The sequence below is a fragment of the Ammospiza caudacuta genome, chromosome Z (genome assembly GCF_027887145.1).
Source record: "Ammospiza caudacuta isolate bAmmCau1 chromosome Z, bAmmCau1.pri, whole genome shotgun sequence".
NCBI lineage: Eukaryota > Metazoa > Chordata > Aves > Passeriformes > Passerellidae > Ammospiza > Ammospiza caudacuta.
The window spans coordinates 78451608-78479123 of NC_080632.1; the positions used below are offsets into that span (position 1 = coordinate 78451608).

Below are 27516 nucleotides of genomic sequence, written 5' to 3' on the forward strand. Positions count from 1 at the left end.
GCATTAGCCAAACATGCCATGGAGGATTCTTACTGATTCAGGACTGGGGTATAAGAATTCTTGTCCTCTTCTATGATGGAAACTATCAAAGTGATGAGCTTGGGCCAGAAATCAAGGTTTCTGATGCTGGGGCCCTGTTCCTCGGCAGGAAGGTCCTGAGTTTTGTTCTGAGAAGGAAGCCAATGGAAAACCAGCATAAAATATAAGTGCAAAGAAAAAGCAATGGTAATCTGGTAAATGCGGATCACCATGCAAACTCCAAGCACACCTGTGGACCCTCTCATCCAAAGAGCTTAAAATTATTAATGATTGCTGGCAACTTGTCTGATCTAATGCAAAACACAGTAACAAGCCAAACCACGTTGCTGACTGGTAGCCTCAAACCCACCTAATCCCTGTTTTATCATCTACCACACCAGGTTTGTCATCTACCTCAGCCAGGCTCCAGGAGACCTGCTGAGACATCGTTTGCCCTAAGCCTATTCCAAATACTTGCTCTTTAGGCACCTGGTTGGTGACTGTATCCCTGTTGACATGTTGTGTATGCATTATTACAGAGAGGCCAGTGGAGCTCTCACACACTTGAGAAGAGTTTGTGTCTAGAGGCACCTCCTAAACCCAGTGCAGGATACTGGGTGCCTGAAAACAAGGCAAAATCTCACTGCTTGAGGTTTACATATGCTAATGACAGCTTCCTTGATCAGCCTACATTTGTGTAATTGGCTTTTGCTCACTCAAAGCTACATCAAACCTTCCCTTCACAAATAACTGCTGAGGCTGGCAAAACACATCATAATTAGTTAGTGTAAAACAATTATCATCCTCCCCTTACTAATTAGTGCTCATTAATTGATTACAGATTTTCTGCATTCAGAAGATAACAAGTCACGCAACTTTGTTTGGGCTGGCTTTTTGTATCAATTATTATTCTTGCTATTATCTTAAGAAAATACGAAAAATTAAATTTCTGCCTGCTTATCAGCTACTCACAGGATCTGTCTGGTACTCCCGACTGTACAGCTCATGACAGTTGTTGAAAATGTACTCGTAGGTGGAATTGAGGCAAGCTTTTACACAGTCCTTCACCACCTGGCTAGCTCGGGGTGGACTCTGAAGCTCTTGGACCTGGCAAGGGGACAACAAAGAGAGTCAAACAAAGCACAGTTCGTAAATCAAACAGGGAAAGAACACATCAGTGTTTTGGAAACCACTCAAGGCTTGGTGGATCTGCTTTAAGCAACTTGTGACCTGAAACCACAAACGGGTCACTCTCCACAGGCATAAAGAAGCAGCGACAACACTTATCTCCCCACCGACCATTTGAAGCATAAAAGAGATTTTGATGTGCCAAGGAAGATTCCCCAGAACAGACAGATCATGTGGCTCGATATGTGTATAATTTGAGCCAAACACACAATTTCTGCTGAATTTATAGGACTTTGTTACAAAGCCTGCAGGCAATCTTCCACAGCATTGGAAGAATGTGCAACAGGCCAGCAGAGCAGTTTACATCTGATCTGCAAAGTCTTGTCAAAGACCATTCGTCTGCCTTTAAATACAAAAAACTTTCATTAAGGACATCTTTCATCACTTTATTGAATTTTAAAGCAACCAGAATCATTAGGGACATGCAACTGATACGCCTTCTCCTCTTGCAACAGCAGCTGTTTTCATTATTTCACTGTTATACTATTTTAGGAAAATGCTGCAGAGGTACTATAAACTAAACTGACAGGCAATTGTCACCCTGCAAATACAACTATAACCTGACAATTTTGATATTTTCAGTACCTCTAAACTTTTCAGAGTATCTCTATAAATCAAGCTTCCAACACAGACAGATGTCTGAATGAATACTCTTAAAATAAAGATCTAAATCATCATTTACACTAGGGCTTATGTGTAAAAATTTAAGCACTTCTTGAAGTAGCTCAAATTAAGCACTTGCTTTGTTTTTAATAAGATAAACATTTTTAAGTGGCATGTACTAACCAACAATATTAGGTTGTAATCTTTTAAAAAAGTTTAGAAGCTAAAAATCAGGAATATAAAATAATCTCATTACATATTGCTAGGACAATAAACTTCATTCTGAAACCAGCACATTAGCATTCATAACAACCCTCCTGGATCTGTACTGAGATATATTATCCCATTTTAGTATCTCATCCTCCACAAGAGAACTCTAAAATATTTACTAGATAGTGAATATCTTTCCTAATGTTATTAAAAAAGCAAATTATCTTCTTAAAACTAGACAATTCCCTTTATTCTTCCTCCTCTCCAATTTTTTTTCTGTTTTTTTGCAAGGGAGGGTGGGAGAGAGTTGTGCCATTTTAGGGAAAAAGCAATTTACATCTTCATAATGCAAAATACAGAAAACTAAAGACAAAATGTGGATGTTTATACATGGTCAGCAGATTATTTCCATTTTCCTTAAGTGTCTAAAGAAAAACAACATGAAACAATGGTTTGAAAATGGGAAATCAACTCCTGGGGGGGAAAAAAAAACCTGCAGAGATGCCATTCCCATCCCCACCCATATCCCTACCTTCATCCTGAAAAAGGTGATGCTGGTCAGCAAATCCACTGTAGACTTCAGGTCCTGCAGCCGCTCACGGCTGCTGGCTGGGAAGTTATTCTGTTGACAGAAAAGGGAAATCCTGTTTGAAAGCACAGTCAGATCCATGCAAGGCTTCAAGCATGTGCTAAATAAGGAAACTGTCTTGGAAACATTTCCTGCTCAAGAAGCCTGTACCAGTCAAAACAATGCTCAATAAATAAGGCCTTTTTGCTGCAGAAGCTTATCTGTTTGCTTAATTAAATAGCTTCTCGTATAAATGTAAAGTCTGTGGATGCCAGGAGACTGACAGGCCTTGGTGGCAGGGATGGTCTCCTTGGCTGCAGAAGGAGCAGGCTGGGAACAGCCTCACCACTGGCAGCCCTGGCCTTTTGCCTGGGGTTAAGTGAGACCTTTCCTTTCTGCATTCAATGCTCCGTTTTTTGGCTTCTCTTCTAAGATGCCAAGGGGTGTGGTGTATTCAACAGCTCTCCAGAGAAGTAAACAAGGCCAAAAAGGAAAAATTAGCACAATTCTCATAAGACAGTACTGGAGCTAGAACCCTGTGAGATGCCATATGTAAATACATATGCTGAATGCAGCTAGCTTTGCTGTTTGCACAAAACTCTTCCCTTTCCAACCTCAGGCACTGTGCCCTTTCCAGCATTCCCACTGTCTCCTGTGGCTATGTGTCCTTTAACAGCATTCATGTTCCTCAGCATGTTCTTACATTCAAGTTCATGGGATTTGTTTTGCTGCAAGTAAAACAGCAGGAGCAACCTTCTCTTCACATAATCTCATCATATCTGCATGTTCAAAAATTATTAGATATGAAGGTGAAAAGAGCAGAAGGAAACAGTTTTCACTTTTTACTGAGGACTTGCAGAAAAATATGCTGTCTCTTGACAGTAATAATTGAGTATTACTGAAGTTCAGCTAACCACTGAAGGCAATGTGATGCTTTTTGCAGTCATTTGTAGATGGTCCTTCTCAGACAACTCTCCTTTTAAAAGTTAAGCTGTCCACACATGGGTTCTCTGGAACTCAAGTTATTTACCAAAATCAAAGACTTCCATGGTTAAAGATCTAAATACAAACTATTTGAAGAATATAAATTGCCATCTCCTGTTTGGAAAGCTGCAAACTAACACTTTTTCTTTCAAAACTTAACCTGCCCTTTAGGGTTTTAAAATAATTACTAAATGCTCCCATAATGCTTCAGCCATTTCTCCAAATATAATGTCAATTAGATTCCACCTATATTATTTAAACTACACAAATCTTTCCTGGTCCTTTATGTAAGATCTTGTTAGTGCACATTTCAGTTGCATTAGCCACCAAAAAGCAGCTTTTACTGAACACCAAGCAAACAAAAAAGGCAGCACTGTTACAGATTCCTATTGTCATGGGTTGATAATTTTCCCTCTGCTATTCCGTGGATCAGTTGCCTCTATTTAGACCTTTCCTTTCTAGTAATGTAGCTTTAGAATAGCTCTTCACACAATATTCCTTTTATCTTCTTTTGCACCTTTCCCCTTTTCCTTTTTTTTTTTTTGTCTTCCTAATGCACTTCTCTTTATCATCTCATGTTTTTCTCCTCTATATATTTTTCAGTGTTTCAGATAAATGCTAAAATCAGAAATGGATAACTAAATAAAATCTAAGCTCACATTTTGCCACAATTTTTAAACTTTTCAATGAATTAGTCACAGACTGAAATTATATAGCAAGGAATTTAAGGGAAAAAAACAGCCAAGTCACATGATAAGATAATATTGACTCAGAAGTAGCAAGGAAAGAAAGTGTAGGGTTCATCAAGCTTGTTGGACTAATGCTAATATCTGAAACTCATCTCTTCACAATCTGCTGAAGTGGGATCTCAAACCTGACCTTACATCGTCATTCGAGTTCGCCAAACCTTAAGTAACTGACAACACAGTGCTCTAAAATATTTCTTTCATAGTAGGGGAGAATAAGTCTATTTTCTCTTTTTACATGATACTTGAAGTAGCTGATAAGAATAATTCAAATTATTTTATCCAATCCAACTTGGATTGGAAACTTCTGGGGAAGTATCAGAGATAAGCACAGTTCATAATGCTCAAATTATTTCAAAAGTCTTGAGCAAATTACAGTGGAAATAAAAAACAAGGTCTAAGCTCGATCCATGAACAAAACAAAATTTGAACAACAACTTTTAATGACAATTCCTTAAGACACAAACTACGCAAGAAGTTAGAAATGTAAGAGAACTCCAAATGGTGTGTTTCCATTCTGCCCACCAGAATACCTGAAAGGATTCTGTTTAATCCCACTCACCCTGTACATTGAGAGATCAATCCGAAGTGAATTATGAAGCTGATCCAGAAGTTTCACAAATCGTTCTTTCTGTTGAGCAGAAAGCACCAATAAACATTCACATATCACCACTGGCCAATCCATGTTCAGCAAAGTATCGGGTAATCAGTGTCAGATCTCATGAGAGCCGGAGAAAGCAGTATGGATACATGGCATTGTGCAAACAGTATTTTCTTTCAATTCTTGGATTTACTTTAAAACTGTAATTATTTCTGTAGTCTGTGAAACATCACAATTGTCAGAAAAAACACTCCATTGTCACTCTGAACTAGAGGCAGAACAGAAACCATTCTGACTTTCCGTCTGCAATTTACACCAAACTTGTATTTGAGAGAAAATACTTATTCAGAGATGAATAAATTACAGGCAGAAAAGGGTCTAACTTTTCCAAATACTTTTCCAGCATACTCAAGTCCACCACAAATTATATACAAAACATTTTAATCATTAAGGGGATAGACTTCTTTTGTGGTGGTGCTTTTTTTCTCCTAAAGCAGTTTCTGTTTTTAAAAACAAAGCTCTGAAATTACGAGATCACATGGTATATTTTACCAACAGCACTAACATGCAGAGTTAGTATTGTTTGCTCATTCCATACCATCTGTGCTCCACTGTAATGTGAACACAAAGAATCAACATCACAATTCATTACACTGATTGATATCTGAAATGTGTGATGATGAAGACAATAAACCCATGGTCTTTGTCTGGTGGTCTTTGTCTGGTATAAGAGTTCCACTTCTTCGAATTCCTCAAAAATTTAATGTTCTTTAAACAGAACGAATCAGTTACTCAAGGGTGGAAGCACTGTAGCAAATTAAAGAAGTCCAATCACAACATCACCAAACCCACAAACCTACCCCAAAATTGGAGGCTGCAAAGCGGTCCGAAGCAGACACATTTGTGGAGGCAGTGGTGTGTGCATAATAAGCATTGATATTGGCAAGTAAGGTGCTCATCACAGCTGGCACGCCTGGGCACATGTATTTAGAGGAGAGACATGCAAAATGCCTGCAAAAGGACAGTGATGAAAGTCATTCTGGTCTCTTTTGTGCAGCAGGACTTGACTTTACCCCTTTAACAGACCCATTGTGCTGGTGGGCACCATGAACAGATGGAAGTTACGTTTCATTACGTTACAGAACTCCAGCATCTCAGAGCTTTATTCAGAAAGGTGCCATCTAGACAACAGCTCAAAACAAAGAGAAATCCCTTCACTGCAGCCATTTCCAGATCATAAAACAGCTTCTCAGCCATTTGCTGCCGACAGTACGTGACTTAGTGATGCCCTGGGTCCTGATGCCAATTCCTAGAACCAAGCCTGACACAAGGAAATCGACACGATTTGCTGCTGCTTGAGGCAGACACAGGTTCTGAGGTGTCATGAGGTGGCAGCAGCTGGAAAGCATTAATGGCCACTGAGAGTACATGCTAGTACTTCTGTGCTGCACTGATATGTGTGATTCCTTATGGCTAACCCATTCAGCCTGCAAGAAGTGTGCACGCTCATTTGCATTTTCCCATTCTCTCATTAAAATCAGGGAACCCTCCTTCAGGGAATCTCAGAATTATGCTAGGAGCATCCAGGCTTGTGAAATGATTGAAAAAGTTTAAAAAAAAATAAAAAATTCAGAGCTTAAGAGGTCTTATATCATGGGAAATGGCAAGTTCATTTCAGTAGCCAGAAGAGATGGGGCATTTTTATGCAGAAATACTCACTGAGAAATTTAAGCTAATTGGGGAACCACTTTACAAATGTAACTTTCTCCCTGAGGGACTCATAGAATCATAGAACAGTTTGGATTGGAGAGGACCTTTAAAGGTAATCTAGTCCAACCTCTGCAGTGATCAGGGACCCACCGCTCCAACTACACCAGGCTGCCCAAAATTCCATTCAAGATGACCTTGAACCTAAGCTTCCAGGTTAGGCAGGACATCTACCACTTCTCTGGGCAGCCTAGCCTATCCATGCACTGTTTCACCACTTTCACTGTAGAAGATTTTGTCCTTTTATCTATCCCAAATCTACCCTCTTCAAGTTTAAAACCATGCTTGTTACATAACACTTACATACCAATTGGTCATTTAGGCAATTGGTAAATATAAGCACATGAAATGGATTCATTTAGCTTTAAGAAGAGAAGCTGTGAGGAATGGGGGTCTGATCAGAGAGGCTTCCACCTTCATCCTTGGAAATTTTTCACATCCCTGAGCAGCCTAGTCCAACTTTCAAGATAGCCCTGCTATAAGCAGTGACTAGACCTCCAGAGAAACCTGCCAATTCTTTTCCATTTTGGCTTAAACCAATAGGCAGAAAAGCTGCTTGCAAGGTGACATAAATGCAGCTCATAACTCATCTAAGGACTCATAACCCAAAACTTTTAGCTTCTAATGTGAAAAAGTTCACTTTTGTGTGCTACATTTTATATTACATTTGAAATAAGAAATGAGCTAAGTATAGCAATACTAGTCTTTAAGAGGAAGAATGACTAATCCCAAATCCAAGTAAAAGTATAGTGACAAGGAAAAGGGTCTTTGAAGATACAGAACTGCATTAACCTAGCTCCAAAGAGGACAAATCAGTGGCACCATTACTGAAACTTTCTGGAAGTGATTCAGCAGCACCTGGGAAATCAGTGTCTTCAAAGAACTGTAACATTTGCCACAACAGACGTACAGGATAAATGTTTCCACAAAACCTCATCCCTTCTCATATCATCAGAAACCTTCAGTGGGAACCTTGAGCAACACCTTTTTAACAGAAGAGCTCTCAGAGAGATTGGGGAGTCTCAAAACAGAAACGGCAGACAAATAATTTTTAGACTTTGAGGACACTAGTGATTAAAAGACAGGAAGTCTCTTCCCATTCACAGTAAGACCCGTAAGGAGCAGCTGCCACTGCCAAGCTTTCCATTATAGATACACTTCATCTGCTAAACAGTGAGAGTAACATCCATCAGTTACACCAATTATCTGCACTAAGGAACACAGGAAATGCATCTTACGTCATGGCCTGGTATATTGACTCAATGCCATAACGCATTGCAAATTCATCCACGATCTCTTGGGCTGTCTCATCGAAATACACCTTCCATGCATCATCTCCTTTGGCATCAGGGATCTTCACCACCCCATTCCCTTGCACATCTGTGAGATGGTGAAAGAGATTCTGAAAAACAAAACAAGGACAAGTCTGTATGTGAGGCTGCTGAAGCCGCTAAGATTCATGAAGAGCATGAAACTGCTGATGTGGTGGCACTATCACAAATTTCTTTGTTCTCCTCCTCTTTTTTCCCCCTGCCCACTCTGTATTTTCTGCTTTTACCTTCCTTTCTTCTTGAACGAATCTCATAGCTGAATTTTTCACATGCATACCTACAACTTTACCCAGCAGACAATGTGAATGATTCAGAAGAGTGCTCCAGTGCACTGAAACCATACACTAATTAGTTTTCCTGAAACCTACGCATTTCTGCCCTCATCATGAAAATGCCTTAATATGGACAAGCTATTTAAACTAGCTGACGTTACAGCTCTGTATTAGCATTGTAATTATTATCATACAGAACAGTCCAAACAGATTTCTCTTCCTGAAAAGGATACCCTTAAGATTGCTCCTAACAACTAGAGACTTGCATTATATTATTCAACATAACCTTTCACTTTATCTAACACTGCAAAAGTTTTCAGCTATCATTGCTATGCAGAAATAGCACATTCAGCTCAGTGGGCTTCTCAGTAATCCTCAAATTCATGTCACTTACAGATTCATCAGCCTTTCAGAGAGTGGCTCCCTACAGTAAGCGAGGCAGAAGTCTAATGATCTCATTAGTAGCTAGAGGACTCTGCTTTACAGTACTATTTTTCCTGATTATATTATTCTTGCTGCAAATCATCTTCATTTTAGAATACACAAAAGAAAAATGTGATAGTTAAAAAGATACCTATTTGCAAAAAAAAAGAGCAGCAAATGAACATGCATGTTCAAAGACAAAATCGAAACAGCTTACCAAATAGTAGCCATCAATGAAATGAAAAACAATAAATATGTATTGAAGGATACAACACAGCCTACTAAGAGAAGCCTACTTTCTGAGCTTCATATTTATCTTAAAAGGGTTCCCTGGTAAGGGCAGAAGACACCACAGAGCTCCTCCAGTTCACTGGCTGGATAAAAATGCTGTTCCTATAGATGAACATTCCTCTCTGTGATACAACTGTCCTTCTCTGTGTAAGATGAATTTGCTTAAACCTCACTGACCTCAGGATATTCTTGTATACAGGGTTCTGACTACCCTTCCTTATTCAGGTACTTTTGAGACTGACCCTGCTGCCTGCCTTTTCTTTGACACAGACAGACTGGGCATCTCTCCAAGACAGGGTTTTCCCTTTAGTCTTTCTCACAAGTCATCTTTGGATTTCTCCCAACTTCTGCAGCACTGCCTGTCTAGCTCAGTCCATCCTGAGCAAGTCAGTACCAGAAACCTCAGCTTATTCTTCTGCTCCCCAACAGCTGTTCATAACTACACACCACTGCAGCAGGATAAAATAATTTATACCACCAATACCTGCATCACCTCCCCAAGACAGAGACTCCTCAATCACCATTTACTCATAATGCATTTTAATATGCTTCCTCTAAAGAAAGACAGAGATACAGTACATGCTGAAAACATCACTCAAGGAAATTCACAGGTTTCTCCACCTTAAACTCATCATGGGTTCTGAGTGAAACCAAAGCCTGATCTCTGACAGTAGCACAGCTGTGACAGTGGGACACACTGAGCCAGCCAGTGTTGGGGAGACAGCTTAAAGCTGCTCCTTGACAAATGTGGGTTTGATGATTCAGTGTGTTACCACTGCATGGCAGGGAAAAGAAAGCTCACCTAGGGTAAGGAGGAACATTTCAAAAAAATAAAGATCAGAAAATTGTTTTCTCAATAGTCAGAATGAACAGATATTCACACCTCTTACCTCATGAAGGCAAGTGTACTGAACATGATATGGAGCCACTTTCTCCTCGCCTTTGATCTCCACACTGATTTGTAGGCGAATAGCCCCGGACACTGCAGACTTATCTGTTCGCTTCTCTAGAAGGCAAAACCACCAGCAATTATTGCATTGTTTATGTTCAGAGCACGGCCATCTCAGGATGACAATACTGGCAAAAGAAACTGCTGGAAACTGCTGGAACCTGGGCTGAGTCATCACAGTGAAAACTTTCTCTTTTCTTTCAAAACATTGAATAATACTAAGTAGACACGAGCAAAACAACTGCCATGATACACCCTCAATATGACACATCTAATTAGAACTATGCACACTTTTGGACATAAGACATCCTTTCTGCCAGCAAATGTGCTACAGGCTCTTGGATTCAGTAAGCTGAACTAGAACCACCAAGGACAGATTCCTTTCTGAGAACAGGGCTGACTGATGTGGAATTTGTCCCTAACTTCACCACAGTCCTGAACTCCTGGGAACTGCTGGAAGAAGATTTTGGATCTCCTAGGAGATGACAGGTTCATGTGCCTGTCAACTCAGCACCATCTGGTTGCTTGCTGGTACCCTTTACAACAGTCACTGGAAAAGGTCTCAAGAACTTGCCAGCCCAGTGCAATGCACCTGATGTTCTTACAAAGTGCAAAAATGCTTGTGTTGACACCAAAAGAAAGAACACAGGACAGCATGTCTCCAGCAGAGGTGGAATAAGAGTCTTGCTGCAAGCATTTCTTCCATTGCATTTTTAAGTAGCTGACAGAGAAAAACCTTCTGGCAGGTTATACTCAATTTTAACTGAGATCAGCTTTGCAGCTGCTCTGCAGCAGCATCATATGCCACTGAAACCATGTAAACTTTTTTCCCTTCTTGTAAATTGTCCACATGCATCCAAGTGCTCTCAAACATTCCCAAACCAACACGTAACAAGTTTTCAGCCTCAAGGCCCTGCTCACCAAGGTTGTACCACACATCCATTTCTCCACTCAGAGTGCGAACTTCAATGATTGTTTGCCCCAGGAAATCATCTGACTCGCGTTTCAGCCTCTGCTTGACACGAGACTTGATGTCATCATCTTCATCCCACACTCGCACCTTGATCCGGTCAGAGGAATTATGGCACTCACTGCAAACAAGAGAAAATGTAATTTTAAGAGTGTGCAATGCAGCCAACATTTATTTGCTACATTCTCTGTACTCCTCTTGACCCACTCCTCCGACATTAGAGAGATATATTAGCAAAGTGTAAACAATGTGCATTTATTTCAAAAGTGGAGTGTCTGATATGAACAACACAACACCTTGTTGGTGCACTCTAAATGCTCCTGTGACATGGCAAATACTCCAAATGCATGCTGAACAACCACCCTGCCCCAACCTCAGCCACCAATTTCTGACTTCTCATGCAGTGTGACTCTGCTGCTTGTCCTCACTCTCAGCAGCAGCTCACAGAACTTGGGAATTCTCTTCACAGCTGTCAGTTTTGCTGTGAAGCCTACAGAAACCAGGGGATAACTAGGCTGGTTAATGCCAGCATACACCCCTGCAAAAATGACAATCATCATCTAACTGGTTTCAACAGCTCTCTCCATCAATGACCTCCTGCTCAGCTGTAGGCTGTAAGGGCTACCTGTCTTTATGCAGTTTCTAGGTTAGCACAGTGAAGACCTGTGACAAACACCCCTTGTGCTGGTTTCTAACAAAGGAAAAATAGTTCAGGTGGAGGTAGATCTCTTTCTTCAAGACAGTCACAAAGCAGTCTTATCAATGCATAAGACATTACAATCAGATGATACACCACACTGCCTGAGGAGAATGGGTGTGATACAGTAGTTACAGCATTGGTATTTAATTACTAGAATTGATTCTGCCTATTATTCACAGCTTAGACTGATACTTTGTGCTCTGGGCAGATCAATAAAGACGTTTCCATTAAAAGAAGCAGTTTACTGTTTGATGAATCAGCACCCTCCAGTTTAATGCACAGATGGGATTTAAAGACTCTCCCCCCCTTTTCAGGTGTTTCAGATATCTTTTGTATATCCAAACAGGCTCTTGGATGTCAGAAGTGGGTAGAACCATACTATAACAGCTCTGCTCATTTACAGGGCATGCAATAAAGCAATTTGAATGCTCATATGAGACCATGACAAGAGTGATTACTCACCATAACCACTACAAATGTCTACCCTCAAGCAAATAAAACCTATGAAAACAGGCAACTGCTGCTGAAGGCCTGTTTTCCAGCCTTTTTAACATTAACATGCTGTATCTGTTACTAAGCAACAGGGAGAAAGAAGAAATGGGTCAGAAGAGCTCTGCTAAGCCTGGTCAATAGGATGTGGCAGTGGCTGGTTATGAGCATGCTCTCTGCTAAGAAACCATCTGGGTTCTTACTGCCACCATTGTGATTCAGGACAATGTTTAACAGACATCCATGCAGCTCCTACTGATTTTTCCAGTAGAGGGGAATAGCTGGGAATTATATGGAAAGGTTAGAGGCAATTCCATGCAGCTCAGATCACAGACAGAGCACATCACTGTTCCCTGCCTTTACTGTGCAATCAAATCTGTATTTAGAGTTCAGAATAAAAGAGGTTCAATGGTTGTCTCCCATCTTCTGCACTCTCCTCTTCCTCCTCTTTTACTTCAAGAATATCTTCCCAACAAAACCATGCAAACAAGTGCTCACAAGCAGGGACTGGTTTGAATTGCAGCTCTTTGTAGCTCTCAAATTTATCAGAGTGCTTTGTCATGTCTGCCAGCAATACAGCCTAAGCATGTAAAAGAAATCCTCTTTTCCTGACACAGTGCACTACTGTACAGCCTGGCAGTATTGTAGAGGCTCAGTGTTCAGAAATGCACAGTGCCTCAAAACACAACTGGGGCACAGAGCCATTTACCAAGCATCCGTAAGTTAACTCCTGACTTCTTCAGACATCACCTTCTGGCAGACAGCTCTTTGCTAGGACCACTTTAGTCTTTTTTCTTTGCTTCCAGTGGTCCTTCCTCAAGGAAAACGTTCACTGTTCAAACCTAAATCTAACTTAAGCAGCCCCACACGCATCATCCCCTGCTCCTGAGATGGCTGGCTATCATCCTTCATTCAAAGACAGCAGCACAACTCACTGCAACATCCTACAGGAAGCTTTCCAATAGCATTTACTGAGCGATTAAAGCTTCTATTTTACCACACCTTTCCTTGTTGTTTTTAAGAGACTGCTCAATTTGCTTTCTTTGTATTAGTGCCATGCCAGAGAGTGAGCTTTACCACTTGCTTACTGCAGCTGAAGGCCTCGAGCTGGTAGCTTACTATCAGAAGGGTAAGTCTGTGGAACCATAGTCCTTGATTTGGAGAAGCAACACAGATGTGTCAAAGCCAGTTCACTTTTCAGTGAGCACCAGAATCATGAACGTTGGAAGACTTGGCCTTGCTAATGGGTAAGAATTTTCTAATTAATGATAAATAGCTTCCAATTTGTGACAGTGACACGACTCCATAAGACTGTGGCTAACAAGCTCTGCTGCTAGAAGCTCTCCTCATCATTAATACAGCAGCTGGTATATCTCTCAAGATGCCTGCCCCACTTCTTGTTACGTTTTTATGAAGCCTGATCTCACTGCACACATATGTCTGTCCACCCTCCTACAGCTGAGCTCTTACAACTTTTCCCAAGAGGACGCAGAGAAAAGAAACACTCTGTGACCCCACCAAAAGGAAGAAAATACCAAATACTTTCAGGTCCATTTCAGAGATCAAGAGACTGGAAATCAGGTTTGCTATGTACATGGCTCAAACCCTTTATTTTTTACTCATATTGTCTCAGTGTTTGGAGTGGTGCCATTTTTATAAAAGCACTTACTTTTACACTTCAAGCTACCAAATGAAGTAACATTTTCCAGAAACAGCATACAAAATCTAAAAGAAAAACTAAAATCAGATTTTTTTTTTCCATTAAGATTTTCTGCCTTAAGCCAGTCGTTGCTGCACTGGAAGCAGCTGAGCCCGGTTCTGCTGACTTGCTCACTATCCCACTCTCTACCTCGATCCATTTTGCCACATTCCCCTTTAGTCTTACACAGCACCGAAGCCCCAGCACCCACACACATCCCCTGCACTGTCAATATTTGGGTCTCTTCCCATGCCCAGCTGAGGGGAAGCACGAGAGCACACGAAGCTGTGGTTAATTCTGGTCTGCTCACACAGTGACATGCCCACACACACAGTAATTAGTATATTGGTGGCTAAACAGAACAAGCAACTGTTGAATTTACACTATAGTTCCTCCCACAACGAAGTTAGTAATTTGTATCCCTCCAATGTAGCTCCAACTTCTGAAAAAAAACTGTAGGAAATGATTCTTAGTTCTGAGATCTCTGCCAGTCTGTAAAGGCTGGACCAGATGGGCTTGGATGATGTGAGGGGTTTGGGACAGGGCATTGACCAGGCCTCATCTCCCTCAAAACGTGGAGGGAAAAAAAAAGGAGAAGTGTCAAAAAATGACCAGAGTACTACTTCTGAACCAATGATCCATTCTTCGAAAAAAAACCCCAACAATATTTGTGCTGAATTTGCTAATTCTCCTGTAGAGCTGACAGGCCAATAAAGACAAAACAACACACAGATTTACAACAGACAAGGAAAGTAAAAGACCAGAGGAAGCAACAGCATTTTGCAGATTTTAACGTAGGTCAGTCAAGCCCAGAATTAAGTAGTTTTATTGTACTTCTGGGGTTTTTTTGGTATTGAACTAAAAATATTTATGGTTCAAAGAGTCTAGTGAATGTCTGTGTGTTCATATTCTGTGAGCAGTTTCCTTCCTGCTGACACAGTTCTGAAGAAGGGCCTGTAAAGTTCCAGTGCAGGCAACAGTTCATAAAATGCTAAAAAAAAAGAAAGAAAGAAATTGAAGACCTGCTTGCAGAAATAATGGATGAGAGTACCGGACGTGGGAAAATGCAAAGGAGAGAACAGATCAGCATGATGTTAGGACCTGTGGTCATTTGAAGAGTATAGTTCTGCTTCTGAGGAGCAAAGTCGAAAAAAAGGTAGTGATTTTGTGGAAAATGAGAAAGGAAGGGGTAGTTGTAGCAACCAGTATGTGAAAGACCAGTAAAAAGTTGCAACAACACACAGAGGAGAAGCAGAAAAAAACGTTGTTTTGGGAAATGAAAAACAACTGAAAAAGCAGGAGGACTCGAATGTGGTTCAAATGAAGTGTCAAAACATTGCAGGGTCCAAGTGGCCAAGCTCAGCTGTGGCCAACCATAGCGAGAATGGAAGGCAAAAACTTCTCAGAAGAGGCTCATTTTTAAATGATGACAAGACTCCTCTTTTAGGGAGAAAAAAGGACAGTGGAGAAAACACCTACGGCAAAATCAGAGTGGAAAGAGAATGAAGGAAAATCCTTAGTACTTTGTAAGTTAAGCATGACAGCACAATAATATGCCCCGAGAGCCCGTTGTTGCTGTCTAAGAACAAAGAAATGAGTTTTCACTTCTTACTAGCACAAAGCTTTTTCTTAGGAGAACAAGTACAATCATTTGCTGTTAGCAATGTTACAACACCAACTGACAAATTAATGGTGCACCTCATCTAACTACAAAGAGCAGATGAAGTGATTCTGCATTTTATATCGCTAACTAAATTAACTCAGCTTTCCAAGTGGTGCTTGCCACGAGGCATCAAGTCTGCATTCAGATTTAAGTCTCATGATGGTAACTGAGCAGGAAAACAAGTGAGATTTTATCAGAGTGCCAGCTTCAGTATCTGCAGTACCTGGAGATTAAAGAAAGCAAGACAAACTGGATGGCCTCTGCCACACAGTGGAGGGAGTCTGAGGGGGACAGTTGCAATTGTTATAAACACAGTGATCTCAGAAGTCTAAAAGCTCTGGAACAGCACATATAATCACAGAGATAACTGAAAGATTAAAAGCTTGACAACTTGCTCAGCAGATAAAAGGAAAATTTTGGGAGAAAACAGAAGCCTTTGGGTAACTAGACAGTGGTTACTTGAGAGTAACACCATTCCCAAAGGATTAACAGGTATGTATATCATGTGGGCTCTGCACAGTAAAATATTTGCTGTCTGCTAGCAGGAGGCCCTGCATTCATTTTAACTCAGTTATTCTTCTGCAGTGAGAAAGAATAAACATGCCTCTCGCAACCTGTTCAGAGACAATGTAATCTGTTCCAGACAATGACTTCACACCCACCATTCAGAGCTTCAAACACAGCTGTACTCAAACCATACAACTTCAAGGGGATATTACTGTAAAATGAACAAGTAATTTTGCACCTATGCCAGAGAGAACAGTAACATCTAGTACTCACAGTCTTTAAAGACTATGGCATTCCCTGAACAAAAGGTATGGACAAGCAGCCTCCAAACAATCCCAGAGCTCTCCCTTTAAAACTGAAATTGCCCTGTGGTCAGCTTTATCCTCCTAAGCACTGTCTCCTATTGTAACCCATGCAAAATGATGCTCAACTTCAGCCTTTACAGAAAAAAAATTATTCCAGGAGCCCTGTAATTTTCACTGACAGTCTAAAACATGTCCAAATGGGGAATTACTGTCTTGTTTTAATTGCACTGAATATGGCAAAAATAGCTTCCTTCTAATATTACTGGACTGCTTCCTAAGGAAACAAGAGTTATGCAGACTTGTGATGAAAGCTTCTATGTTCTAACAGGTTTTGTGAGAAAAAAACAACAGCTAGATTGAGAAGAGAAAGCCATACCAGCTGCTGTCCCTGGAAAGCCTGCAGCCAGCTGGCTCTCATGGACCAACCACTACACACACCTCAGAATCCAGCTGCAGGCAGGACACATGCTGCCTTCTGTCCAGCCAGAGCTGAGGGCAAGGGAAGAGAGCTCAGGGCATGGGGAGAGAAGTGCATAGCAAATGGAGGAGGACATCTATAAGCCTGCTCATCACAACTAGAGGAAAGAAATCAGGATTTACTGCAGGAGGAAATCCAAGGAAAGCAGGGTTTCCTTAGTGCATGTTCACAGAACATCACGCTGCAGCAGTGGCTGGAGTCCCCCACCAAGCTTCCTGCTGCCAAGCACCACATATGCAGAGTCTGCATCAAGCCTGCAACACTTTGAACAGAGCAGAAAAATCAACACCTTATGTTTTCAAAGGTCTTCAAACGCTGATGAAATATACAAAAATCTCTCCATAACAACCTATTTCCTAGAGCTATAGATGTAAATATACAAAGAGATAATTTTCAGAAAGAAACAGCCTGCAAATTGCTTGCTCAGGCAACATGAATACACTGCAAGAACTGGTGATTAATCAAAGCAGATGCCTACAGTTACACAGGCTAGTAATGACCTAAAAAGCACTTATAATGGAAACCCAAAGCATTTTGAACTTTGCCTTTTCTAAAATATGATTCTAAATCTGTACTTTAGAATTGGGTCAAACCTACCACATTTTTTTTCTGAAAATACATGGAAAACGAACAAAGCCATTTTTAGGGAGAGATATTTAAGTTTATATACTTTTCTGTCAATCACTGTAAATAAGTACAAACCTCCCTATTTCAAATACCAGACACATAAAAATTTTAGAATCTATTTAAGCTGTTTTTAATAAACTTTACTGAGCTTGCAGAAAGAACCGAATCACTAATTTGTACAATGTGTGCCTTCATTCATGCCATGGTTATAATAACAGTGTTATGATTTTAATGACTGATGCACACAGATTTCTGGCTCTACATTCAACTGTTGAAACCACATGGGAATAGTGATTACATGGAAGGCACTAGGCATCTAATGAACACCAGCAACAAACAAGTCCACCAAGCCAGCACTGTTGACACACATATTAGTAACTGACCTGACCTCTCTACTTACACATCTTGCTCCTTTTTAATTGTTTAACCATTTTGAACATCAAAGCTTTCATATATCTACTGCAAGGCTTTCAGTAACTACCAGCACACCTTTCTCTCACTACAAGAAATTAACTTCATTTCAAGAATCAAAGACACCTTCCCATCCAACCCCCTAAAATTTGACAATCTCTTGATTGACCTGACAATCTCTTCTAAAAAAGCCTGGTATGTAATGGGTATTTTGGGCCTGAATGTGATGATTTAAATTTCCATTTGATTATGGGTTAGAAAATTTTAGAACCTAAAGAGATGCAAGCTGCAAAAAGATCCATAAATGCAAAACAGAAACACGGGTGTGCAGAAAACCAGTGCTGCACACACTTCTAAATTACTCTCTCCTCATCCAGCAGAAGGTGAGCTTTGACATCTACTAATGAAACAACACGCTGATTGCAGTACTGAATGCTGTCCAGCCATCAGTATGGAAACTATGCTCATTTCCTTCATCTCCTCTTGCTTTGTCAAGGCAAAGAAGGCAACCACCACAGGCAAGACAGAAAGTAGCATCAACACCAATGCCCAAGAGCATGCTATCTGCTGAATCACAGACATGGCCATTAAGTCTAAACAGTGTCACCGTTAAAATGGTGACATTTATCACACACAGCTATCTATCTTTAAACAGAGTATTTGCTGAGGCTCCTAAAATTAGAAGGGAGCACACTGCAAATACCATGGTAACTACTTGGCATGGTAAATCAAGGTCCTTAAGGCACCCACACAGACTTGCTGCTATTGTGACTAGAGTTATCCAAATGGCACCTAAGCATTCTTACTACTTACCAAGCAGAAATGTTACCTCGGATTAAACTAAGAATAAAGCCAGGGGCTTACTCATTCAAAATAGCAGCAGGATTTTTATGATGTTAATGAGTAGCTCAAAACTGCTTAAAAATAATTTTGTTTTTACTGTACATTGTAAAGACAAAGCTGGACTGATATGAAACTGATTATAAAACACAAACAAATTGCACTTTGCAGAGAGAGGTCCCCCTCAAGCAGTTTAGGAAAGAACAAGGAGGAAAAGAAAGGAAGGAGAGAGATGGTACAATGGAAGACCTTACACATTGAAGGAAATAAAGACTGTTGATGTTGAATGAGATCAGCCAGAAAACAGTAGTTGGATTTCATGTCTCCATTTTGGTTTTTAACATCTTCAATGACAAATTGAGGGTATATATTACTTATTCAATAAAAGCAGGATGGAACAATGTTATCTAAAGAATTGTGCCTCCGACTTTGCTTTAAATTCAGACCTCAATACATTGGAAATCTTGGAAGCTCTCTCTTGCAACAATAATTCTTTTGAGTTATTGTTACATTGATGTTCCAAAATTGAAAGAAGAGGCTGCTGGTGTAGCAGACAACTGAAAACTAATTACCTATAAATTTGGTTGCCAAACACCAGTAGAAGATCCCAGAAAAAGGTCACAGAAGTTTTCTTAGTCTTTTACACGAATTTTACTCTCATGTTACAAGGAATTTTTTTAGCCAGGAACAATAGCTGCTGATTTAAATATTTTCCTTTCCCTTTAGCATTCTCTCGGAACATCAGCATAGAAGTGTTCATAAAGCAGACAATTTGTATATACACAAGGAAGACAGGCAGGATAAACAGGTGTACACTACATACATTGTTAGAGATGTCAACCCTTCACACACACACACAATGCTGAGCAAAAATAGAACCATCCCAAATTACAGGTGATGTGGGAATGCATACAGAGAGAGAAGACACAGCTGTCAAAGCTCAAATCATAAAACAGATGACATGGATCTGAGACTCCTTGTCAGAGCACTTACAAGTAAAACTTCTCTTCCCATACAGGGTTCAGATTCCCAAAGATCGTTTTTGTCCTCTTCTTCGTTTTACCCACTTGAACAGTTACATATGGATCACTGGACCCCGTCTTGTCTTTGGCCTGCAGACCCTGAGCACACACCACTGAAAGGAAAACAGAAGGGTTACCACCATCCTGCAACAAGACAATGTATCTGACCACCACCTGAAGTATCAGCTCATAATGCCCAGAGAAACAGGAATATCCCTCAATGAGAGCATTTCTGATGAGCTGCAGCTCATGGTGCACTACAACACCTGCAATGGGGGCATCGGCACCTGCTACCTGTATGTGCACTCAGCAGAAAGACACAGAGGTCAGAGAAGTCCTTCCTCTATGTTATAATTCCACACTAACTCTCTTACTTGAGGCTCCCAAGTGAGACCAAGAGACCCCATGACTATCCCATCCCACTCACCAGTGATCGTGATCTTTGCTGACCATTTTGAGGTACCATCCAGCACGCTCTGTTTCACTGTCTTCATCTGCTGAGCATGTGTCATTTTGCTCTCACAAAACACATCTCTGATCAAGTCAAAGATCTCAGGCTTGTTCCGCTCCCGGATTTTCATGCGATCCTTCATGGCCATGATGAAATTCTGGGTCCGGTCTTCAGCTCCATGCTTTGAGCTCTTCTCTGCTGCTCCTGTGCACCAGAAAATACACAATGCTCATCAGGAACAAACACACACAAAATCATGTCTCACTGAATCTGGACAGGGCGATCAAAGCTACAAGTTACCCTTCACATGATGGCTCCTGATACTGACATTCACACTCTGTTTCCCCCCCATTCCAACATGCACAGAGACCTTGGGCCATTTGGAGGCAGAGGGAGTAGTTCCTCTATAATCTGGGATCAGATTGCCCTTCTAACAACAGGTTAATTTAATAACCTTACAGCTGAAAAACACCCAGGACTGACATTCTTAACAGCATGGCCTCTGCTCTCATCACCTTGCTATGAACAAATAAATCCTTGCTTAGGCAAGTGCTAACAAGAGGACACAGGATCCCCATTACAAATAGTAACTATGAGCTTGTCTCACAGAAGAGAAGCTCAGATGGGTCTCCAGCGTCAGCATTTTCAACCCATGTGTGTCACAAAGCTCCCTGCTGAGCTCAGAGTCAAAGCAAATCTATGTCTCCTGCTTATCTGGATGCCATTCTATTTCATCAGTTCACACAGAGACAACTCAATCAATTTCTAGAACTGCATAGGTATATCAACTACAACAAATACCTGTAGGATAGCAAACTCAACAGTTCAAAACCCGAGCCATTATAAGAATGTAGTGTCCAGCAGCTGGAAACACAAGAGCCAGGCACAGAGTCTATAACGGCACAGGGAGTCAACTCCATCTGACAAAAGAGAAGCCTCTGGTCGCTTGCATACCTCAAAAAATTTCAAAGTTCATACAATTATGAGATAAGACTACTCCCACCACCAAATACTTCCTACTCAATTCTGACAATCATTTCTACTGTCAGAATTTAGAAATTGACTACTGTGTCAGATGTGAGACATGCATCAATAAAAGCACCAATGTGAGCTAAGAGGGCAGGTAACTCAGGTGTGAAATGAAAAGCAGGAACTCAGGATTGCACACAGTCTCTCAATACGCTGTCTGCAGCAATTTTATATTATGATCTTAAGTCAGATTAAGTTAAACCAGTAGAAAAGTCCTATGAACACATTCAATCATAACCTTTCTGTTTAATGTAATATACTTTTGTTTGTTTTTCTTCTCTAGGATAGTTTAATTAAAGTAAGCGTAGTCCCAGGAAAAATGTCCTCAATTCAAGTATTTACCAAATATTAAATTACCTTAAAAATATGTATTATAGCACGTGCAAGGTGTGTGCAAAGGGAGTCATCAATCCACAAAGATCCATGACACTGTTTTCTTCCAGAAGTGAGCAAATATGATATCTGAAGTACCCTTGCTATAAGGAACTACAGTTTTGCATATGGTACTGTTTCAGCAAGCAGTGACTAAATATGAAAAAAGTCCTATGAACACATCCACACACACACACACAGAGAAGACCAGCAGTACATAATCAAAGAGAATAAAAAGAGTTTCAGCTTGCAATAGACTGTAACTACTGAAGTGTCAGAAGTTCATTAAGGACACCGCATACCAAAGCGTGTTATTAAGGACCTGGGTGTGAAACAAGCCATAATTTTACATTACCTGAGTACCTTCTCATTTTCCTTGCTAGAGGCCTGATGTTCGGTATTTCACTAAGTACAATAAAAAGTACATGCCCCAGAGTTTCCTGTTGTTGGCTTAAGATGAAATGAAATCAAAAATACTGAAATTAATTACACAGTCCCTGCTGTCTCTACTCACCGGTGATGCACCTAACATTTATTAAAGGAATATGAAACCGAAATGATACCAGGGGCTATGCTTTGAACTTCAGATAAGAAGTGCTATTCAGCTTTAACAGAACTGGGTCTCCTGAGGATGGAGACGGACTCTATGCTTTATATGCAGAACTACAGAAAACTACTGGGAATTTGGGAAAGGCCAAACTGAACAATTTGCCTTTCCTAGCTGGAATTCTGAGATCTGTCATGATCCAAATAAATCAACTCTGCCCTGACCCTTCTGACTTCAGGGAAATTAAGAACCAATTAAAACTCGTCTTAATGCAAGCACTGCAGGACCATCAAATGAGGCCTTATAATGCAAGTTGAGACAAATGAAGGAATTCTAATAAAAACATGTTTAACATCCCCACAACCTCCAGAGACCCTGCACAGTGGATTTATCCCTCTGCAAGCCTAGCAGCAGTCCAGGGCACCCTGGGTTGCAGGATGTTCAAGCCATGACACACAGAGCCCAACAGCCCTCCAGCCACCTCCAACACTTGGCTCTGCCTCGTGACTCCAGAGGAAACCCATCACCTCCACCCACACTGCTTCCCCACTATGCCCAGATAATTTGTCCAGGCAGCTTCATTATTCCTTCCTTGGAAAAGGTCCCTCTCTGCCTGCAGAGACTGTGCCTGAATTGCAGGGCAAAAGCCTGAATCAGACAGACACCTTACTTAACAATACAGACAAAGAACAGACAATATCTGTTCTGCTGTCTCAACAACACACTCGGTCTTAATTTTGACACCTGCTTCTTGGTACAAAACCAAGAGGGCTTCTAAACCAACTATTGGGGGACTAATTAACTATCATGTATGTGTTTTAAATGCAAAACATATCACTATATTGAGTGGCAGAGGGTACTTTTCCTGCTCTTGGACTGGGATTATTTCTTCAAGCTGCAAAGACGTTTTTGGTCAATGGATCAGCTTTTCAAATCCTGTGAATGGCAACAGAAAGGCACTGGAATACACAAGTAACATGTACAGCTTTTGGGCTTTCCTTCTTCCTCTCTATGACAGAATTATCAGTCAATTTATGACTGGAAACAGAAAGCAAATAGATCTATATTGGGAATTGTATTGATACAGCTATTAGTATACCACCAGTGCTGTTATTCTATGCTTAAAGAAGAATTCAAGAAAGCAACACTGTCAGGATAGAAGGCAGCTGTTCAGTAGGCGGATAATGCTTAGAAATTATATATTCTTGAAACTTAAAATAGATATTCAAGTTTCAAATAAAGGTATCCTTCTTCCTTCTGTGCAAATATTTTCCTACATAGGACTCTGGGAGCAAACAACTGTTCATCACCATGGTGTCTAACCATCATTCAACTCCGAAGCCAAGATGATTAGCACATGACTTAATTGGTCTGACTAAACCCCTCACTCACTGACTCGGTCTCAGAACTGCAGACTCTGAACCCAGAGTACAACACACACAAGTTTCTCATCCAAAAAGCAACAATTACACCTGCCTCACAGTCCTGAGTCAAAATGCATCAATTAAAAAAGCTAGCCCAGAACTGTACAGGCCTCTTACAGGCTCTTGCTCACATAATGTTCCTTCCTTCCAACCTCTTGGTAATTACTCCTCTGCATTTGTTCCTCTGTCTCCTACTCATCCAGCTCCAGATTTACTCTTTCTTTGATACCAGAATTGCCCAACCCATTGTAATTCAGTTAGTACTACACCAATGCTCAAGGCACGAGACAAAAGCTCAGTTTCCAAAAGCTTTGCATGCCCTGGGGATGTTAAAGAACATCCCTCTATCCACTCTCACGCCAGTAAGAAAAGAAAAGTAGCCATTCAGAATAGACTTCTACTCTTCCAAGAACAGCAGATGGCTAAAAAGAGAGCACTGTCCCTGGAGTAGGTATTTATGAGCTTATGATAAAAAAGGTAAGTGCCCTATCATCAGAATAATAACTCCTAAGCATCTACAACACTATGAACCAGGAGGCTGCAGTACACATACTACAACTGATTCCAGACTATTGCACTTCAGACACCACCAATTCATGGAATAGCCCTGCTGAAGCAGTCTGCAAATGGGCTTTGATTCAAATTGCAACAAAGCATTGCTGAATTTTTCACCAGTGCAGTCCCACACTGCTGATAAATTTTTTTAGTGTATCAGGTAATAAGTTTCTTAAAAACATAGAGACAAAGAAAAATACCCTCAGAAGAGAGAATCAAACTTAATTCTACAAGACTTGGGAGAATTACTTTCCCCAGAAAGGTATGAAGGATGGAAAATGGATAAACAGCACATTCTAAATCTAAGGATTAAAACCCCAGGTGTCTACCCAAAATTTTAAGGCATAAACAATGGAAAAGTACTTGTGACCAGCCTGAACATTCATTTTACTCCAATGCAACATTTTCTGGAAGACTTACACAGATTGAAGTGAATATATATCCCGAGGCATCAAGGTACAATCAATAGAATTGTATTTGTTACCAGTCTGAAAATTCATTTTACTCCATTGTAACATTTTCTGGAAGCCCTAAATAGACATAAGTGAAGATATGTCCTGAGAATGTTTTGGGGTTTTTTGCTGACAGCAACAATAAAGCTTCTGTTAGGAAAAAATCCCTTCTGAGTTCAGTATACAAGAAAGTTCAATCTTGAATTTATGGGATCTCTAAACTATTGTTTGTCCCCCAGACACCCTGTTTCTCATTCCTCAAGCACAGACTACGTTCTTCAAATATATGTATAAAAAGAAATTAAACTTCTCCATTTTCCTCTGTTTCTTTGGGTTCCAGTTAGAAGAACTTTAGCATGAACACACCAAAGTAAAGAACACAGTTGCCTGAAATTGCCTTTTAATATGTTTCTAGTATTGATAACAATGGTTTTCCCGTTCCAGAGGCACATTCACCCTGTTCTCCAACTCCCACCACCATCCTCTGTCTTTTCTATCTTTTCATTGCACATTTACCATCGCCAGCTTCCTCTACATCTCTACCCCAGCTAATGATATCTTTCACATTCACAGTGGGTAACCCTGCAGACTCCACTCACCATTTCTCTTCCTTGATTCTGGACACCTCACTAGAACTCAGTAAGGAAAATTTTTGTTTGGTTGGGTTTTACCTTTCCACATGCTTCACACTTTTTAAGCCTGGTGTACTCTCCGTTGTTTCCTCTCTGTTTCTGTAACTCTGCATGATGAAGTATCCTGAGTTTACATTTTGAAAGAAAATGTGAAAACATCTGCAACCCCTTGAATAAAATAACAAGTTCTTACTTAATGCTTAGTCATATATGAAAAGTTATTTCCAGTTGTTTCTTCTATTCTATGAAAAAACACAGCATCACATCCCACAGCCCATTGCATAAGATTATGTAATTACAGCTAGAGATAAGAAAATCTTCCCCCATGGTTATTCTTCAGTGTCTCAGCTCCAGAGACTCCCTGTTCCCAAGGAGTCTGAATCACTGAAGTTGTCTTCTACCTTTAATTTTCTCACATCCAACTTAGCCCTTTTACTCTTTTGTAAACAATGAGCTTAGAAAGATCATCTTACTCCCTGTAGCTTATCTCCCTCTTCCCCAACATGGTGAAAGCAAAAACAGGTTCAAACAAGGACTAAACCAATTCACAGAGCCACTGCTGCCAGCTATGAAACAGTATCTGCTGCCCAGAATGGCTTTAAGACATGGATATCTGTAAACTGTAAGAGTAAGCCAGAGTAGTAGCAGGTGCACTACATGCAGATCTCCTACACCTCTGCCCTGGGCTCCAAAACATCCCTTTAGAAACATTCTATTAGGGAAAACCTAGTACAGCTATTTTTTTTTTTTTAACAGCATGATTCCTTCCCTCCCCTCCCAGACTGCCAAGCATCTCCTTTGAAAGATTAACAATCTTGTATCATCCAAGACACTCCGATATTTCTCCCCTTAGTACTGAACTCTCTCCAGTACCCATTCCCATCTGCAGTCTCCCTTCTTGAACAAGGATAGCCACAACCCTCCTATGTGGGAACATACCTTCCTCTTAGTCATTAGCTATTTTTTTAATACAGAGGTTTTTCCCTGTTGTTTTCAACTTCAGGACCACTGCTCTGTACAACAACTTTGTGCCTGTTTCCTCTCCGCTGCTGGTGCAAATCTAATCCTCCTCTGTTCACAGATTTCTCTCTTACTGAGATACCACAACTCCCTTGCATTACAGCATCATGGGTATGCATCTGAATCCAGCCTGGATACCTTGAGATTTTCACCTCAAATACCGAAAATCAGCAGTTAGCAGAGAGTTCTGGTGAACTCCAGAAATAGAAGGGTTATTCTCAGGAACTGACCCTCCACATCAGACTGTGACAGAAAACTGAGCTATGACCAAACTACATTCTCCTGCACCAAATGCTCTTTACTTAGTCACAGAAAGGTCTCAACAAAGCCAAGGTGCCAATGATGCTATAAACTCACCTCCCAGCCCTCAAAGACAAATCTAGGACTGCTGAGCAACTGGGAGACAGAGGGGTTTGGCCAGGATCAAATGTGTCTTACAAATCAGCCATTGTAAAAAGCCCTAACTAATGGACAACTTCAAGACTCTGCACTCATCAAAAATACAAGTATAAACAACATCCATTTGGGTGTTAAGAAGAGTTGTAAGAAAAAACAAATGACCTATGATTCACTGGTATCCCTTGCTGAATCACTCAGTCTGGCTTTCCCAAACAACTGCAGCCCAATTCAAATCACAAGATCCAACTTTTCAAATTTGTAGAATTGCTGAAAGGAATTTGCAATAAGTCTCTTCATACTTCACAAACTTTTCTGATTCCTTAGACTTAGTCCATCAAGTTACAATGACAAGAAGAGTGAACAAAAAGAGTCACACCTTCCTACTCAACATTTAACATACATGGAAGGACTTTCTATTCTATTTAGACTGAGGTATTTTGCTCTCAAGCAGGAATATATATAAATTTGAGACTGAATTAAGAAATGGTATTTCAAGCAAATAAGAAAAACTGGACCAAGGTAGATGCCTAAATGAATACTTTTTTCTCTTTTTTTCCCCCTTTAATAAAATTCCTTTTAAACTTCTCCATTGTTGGTGTGTCATTTTTTTCTGCAAAGTTACAGAGTTCCTTGAAGAGATGACTTGTTTTTTACTTAGTTTTTTACACCAACGAAATAATCAGAAATGCTAGTAGGAAGATTAAATACTGCCCATATACTTGAACAACACCTTTGTGTCTGACTCACCATCTCTGTTAACTCAGCCCTAGGTCTCTAAAGTGGTTCAGCCAAGCAGGCCTACTGTTGAAAAGACAAAATGCCTTCCCAGGTTGCTGTTGGTACAGATAATCCAAGCTAAATCCAGGAACTCTATACCCTAAGCACGAGCCCCGTGCTGCTCTAAAAAGCTTAAAACAGGGGCACAGACTGATGGTTGGAACAAGCAACCTGACTGCAATACCAGGACAGCGGG

General features: G+C 40.5%; 1 protein-coding gene across 1 annotated transcript in view; it reads right to left on the reverse strand.

The window, feature by feature from the left end:
• Window positions 1-27516, reverse strand: part of UNC13B (unc-13 homolog B) — a 206681-nt gene that overhangs the window by 49509 nt on the left and 129656 nt on the right. Inside the window, exons 15-24 of the mRNA XM_058824327.1 lie at window positions 20090-20317; window positions 19634-19775; window positions 10873-11042; window positions 9893-10008; window positions 7924-8087; window positions 5779-5929; window positions 4880-4948; window positions 2552-2641; window positions 991-1125; window positions 34-167 (exon numbers count right to left, since the gene is read on the reverse strand). Of these exons, the coding sequence (XP_058680310.1) occupies window positions 34-167; window positions 991-1125; window positions 2552-2641; window positions 4880-4948; window positions 5779-5929; window positions 7924-8087; window positions 9893-10008; window positions 10873-11042; window positions 19634-19775; window positions 20090-20317 (1399 nt within the window). The remainder of the gene's footprint in view (window positions 1-33; window positions 168-990; window positions 1126-2551; window positions 2642-4879; window positions 4949-5778; window positions 5930-7923; window positions 8088-9892; window positions 10009-10872; window positions 11043-19633; window positions 19776-20089; window positions 20318-27516) is intronic.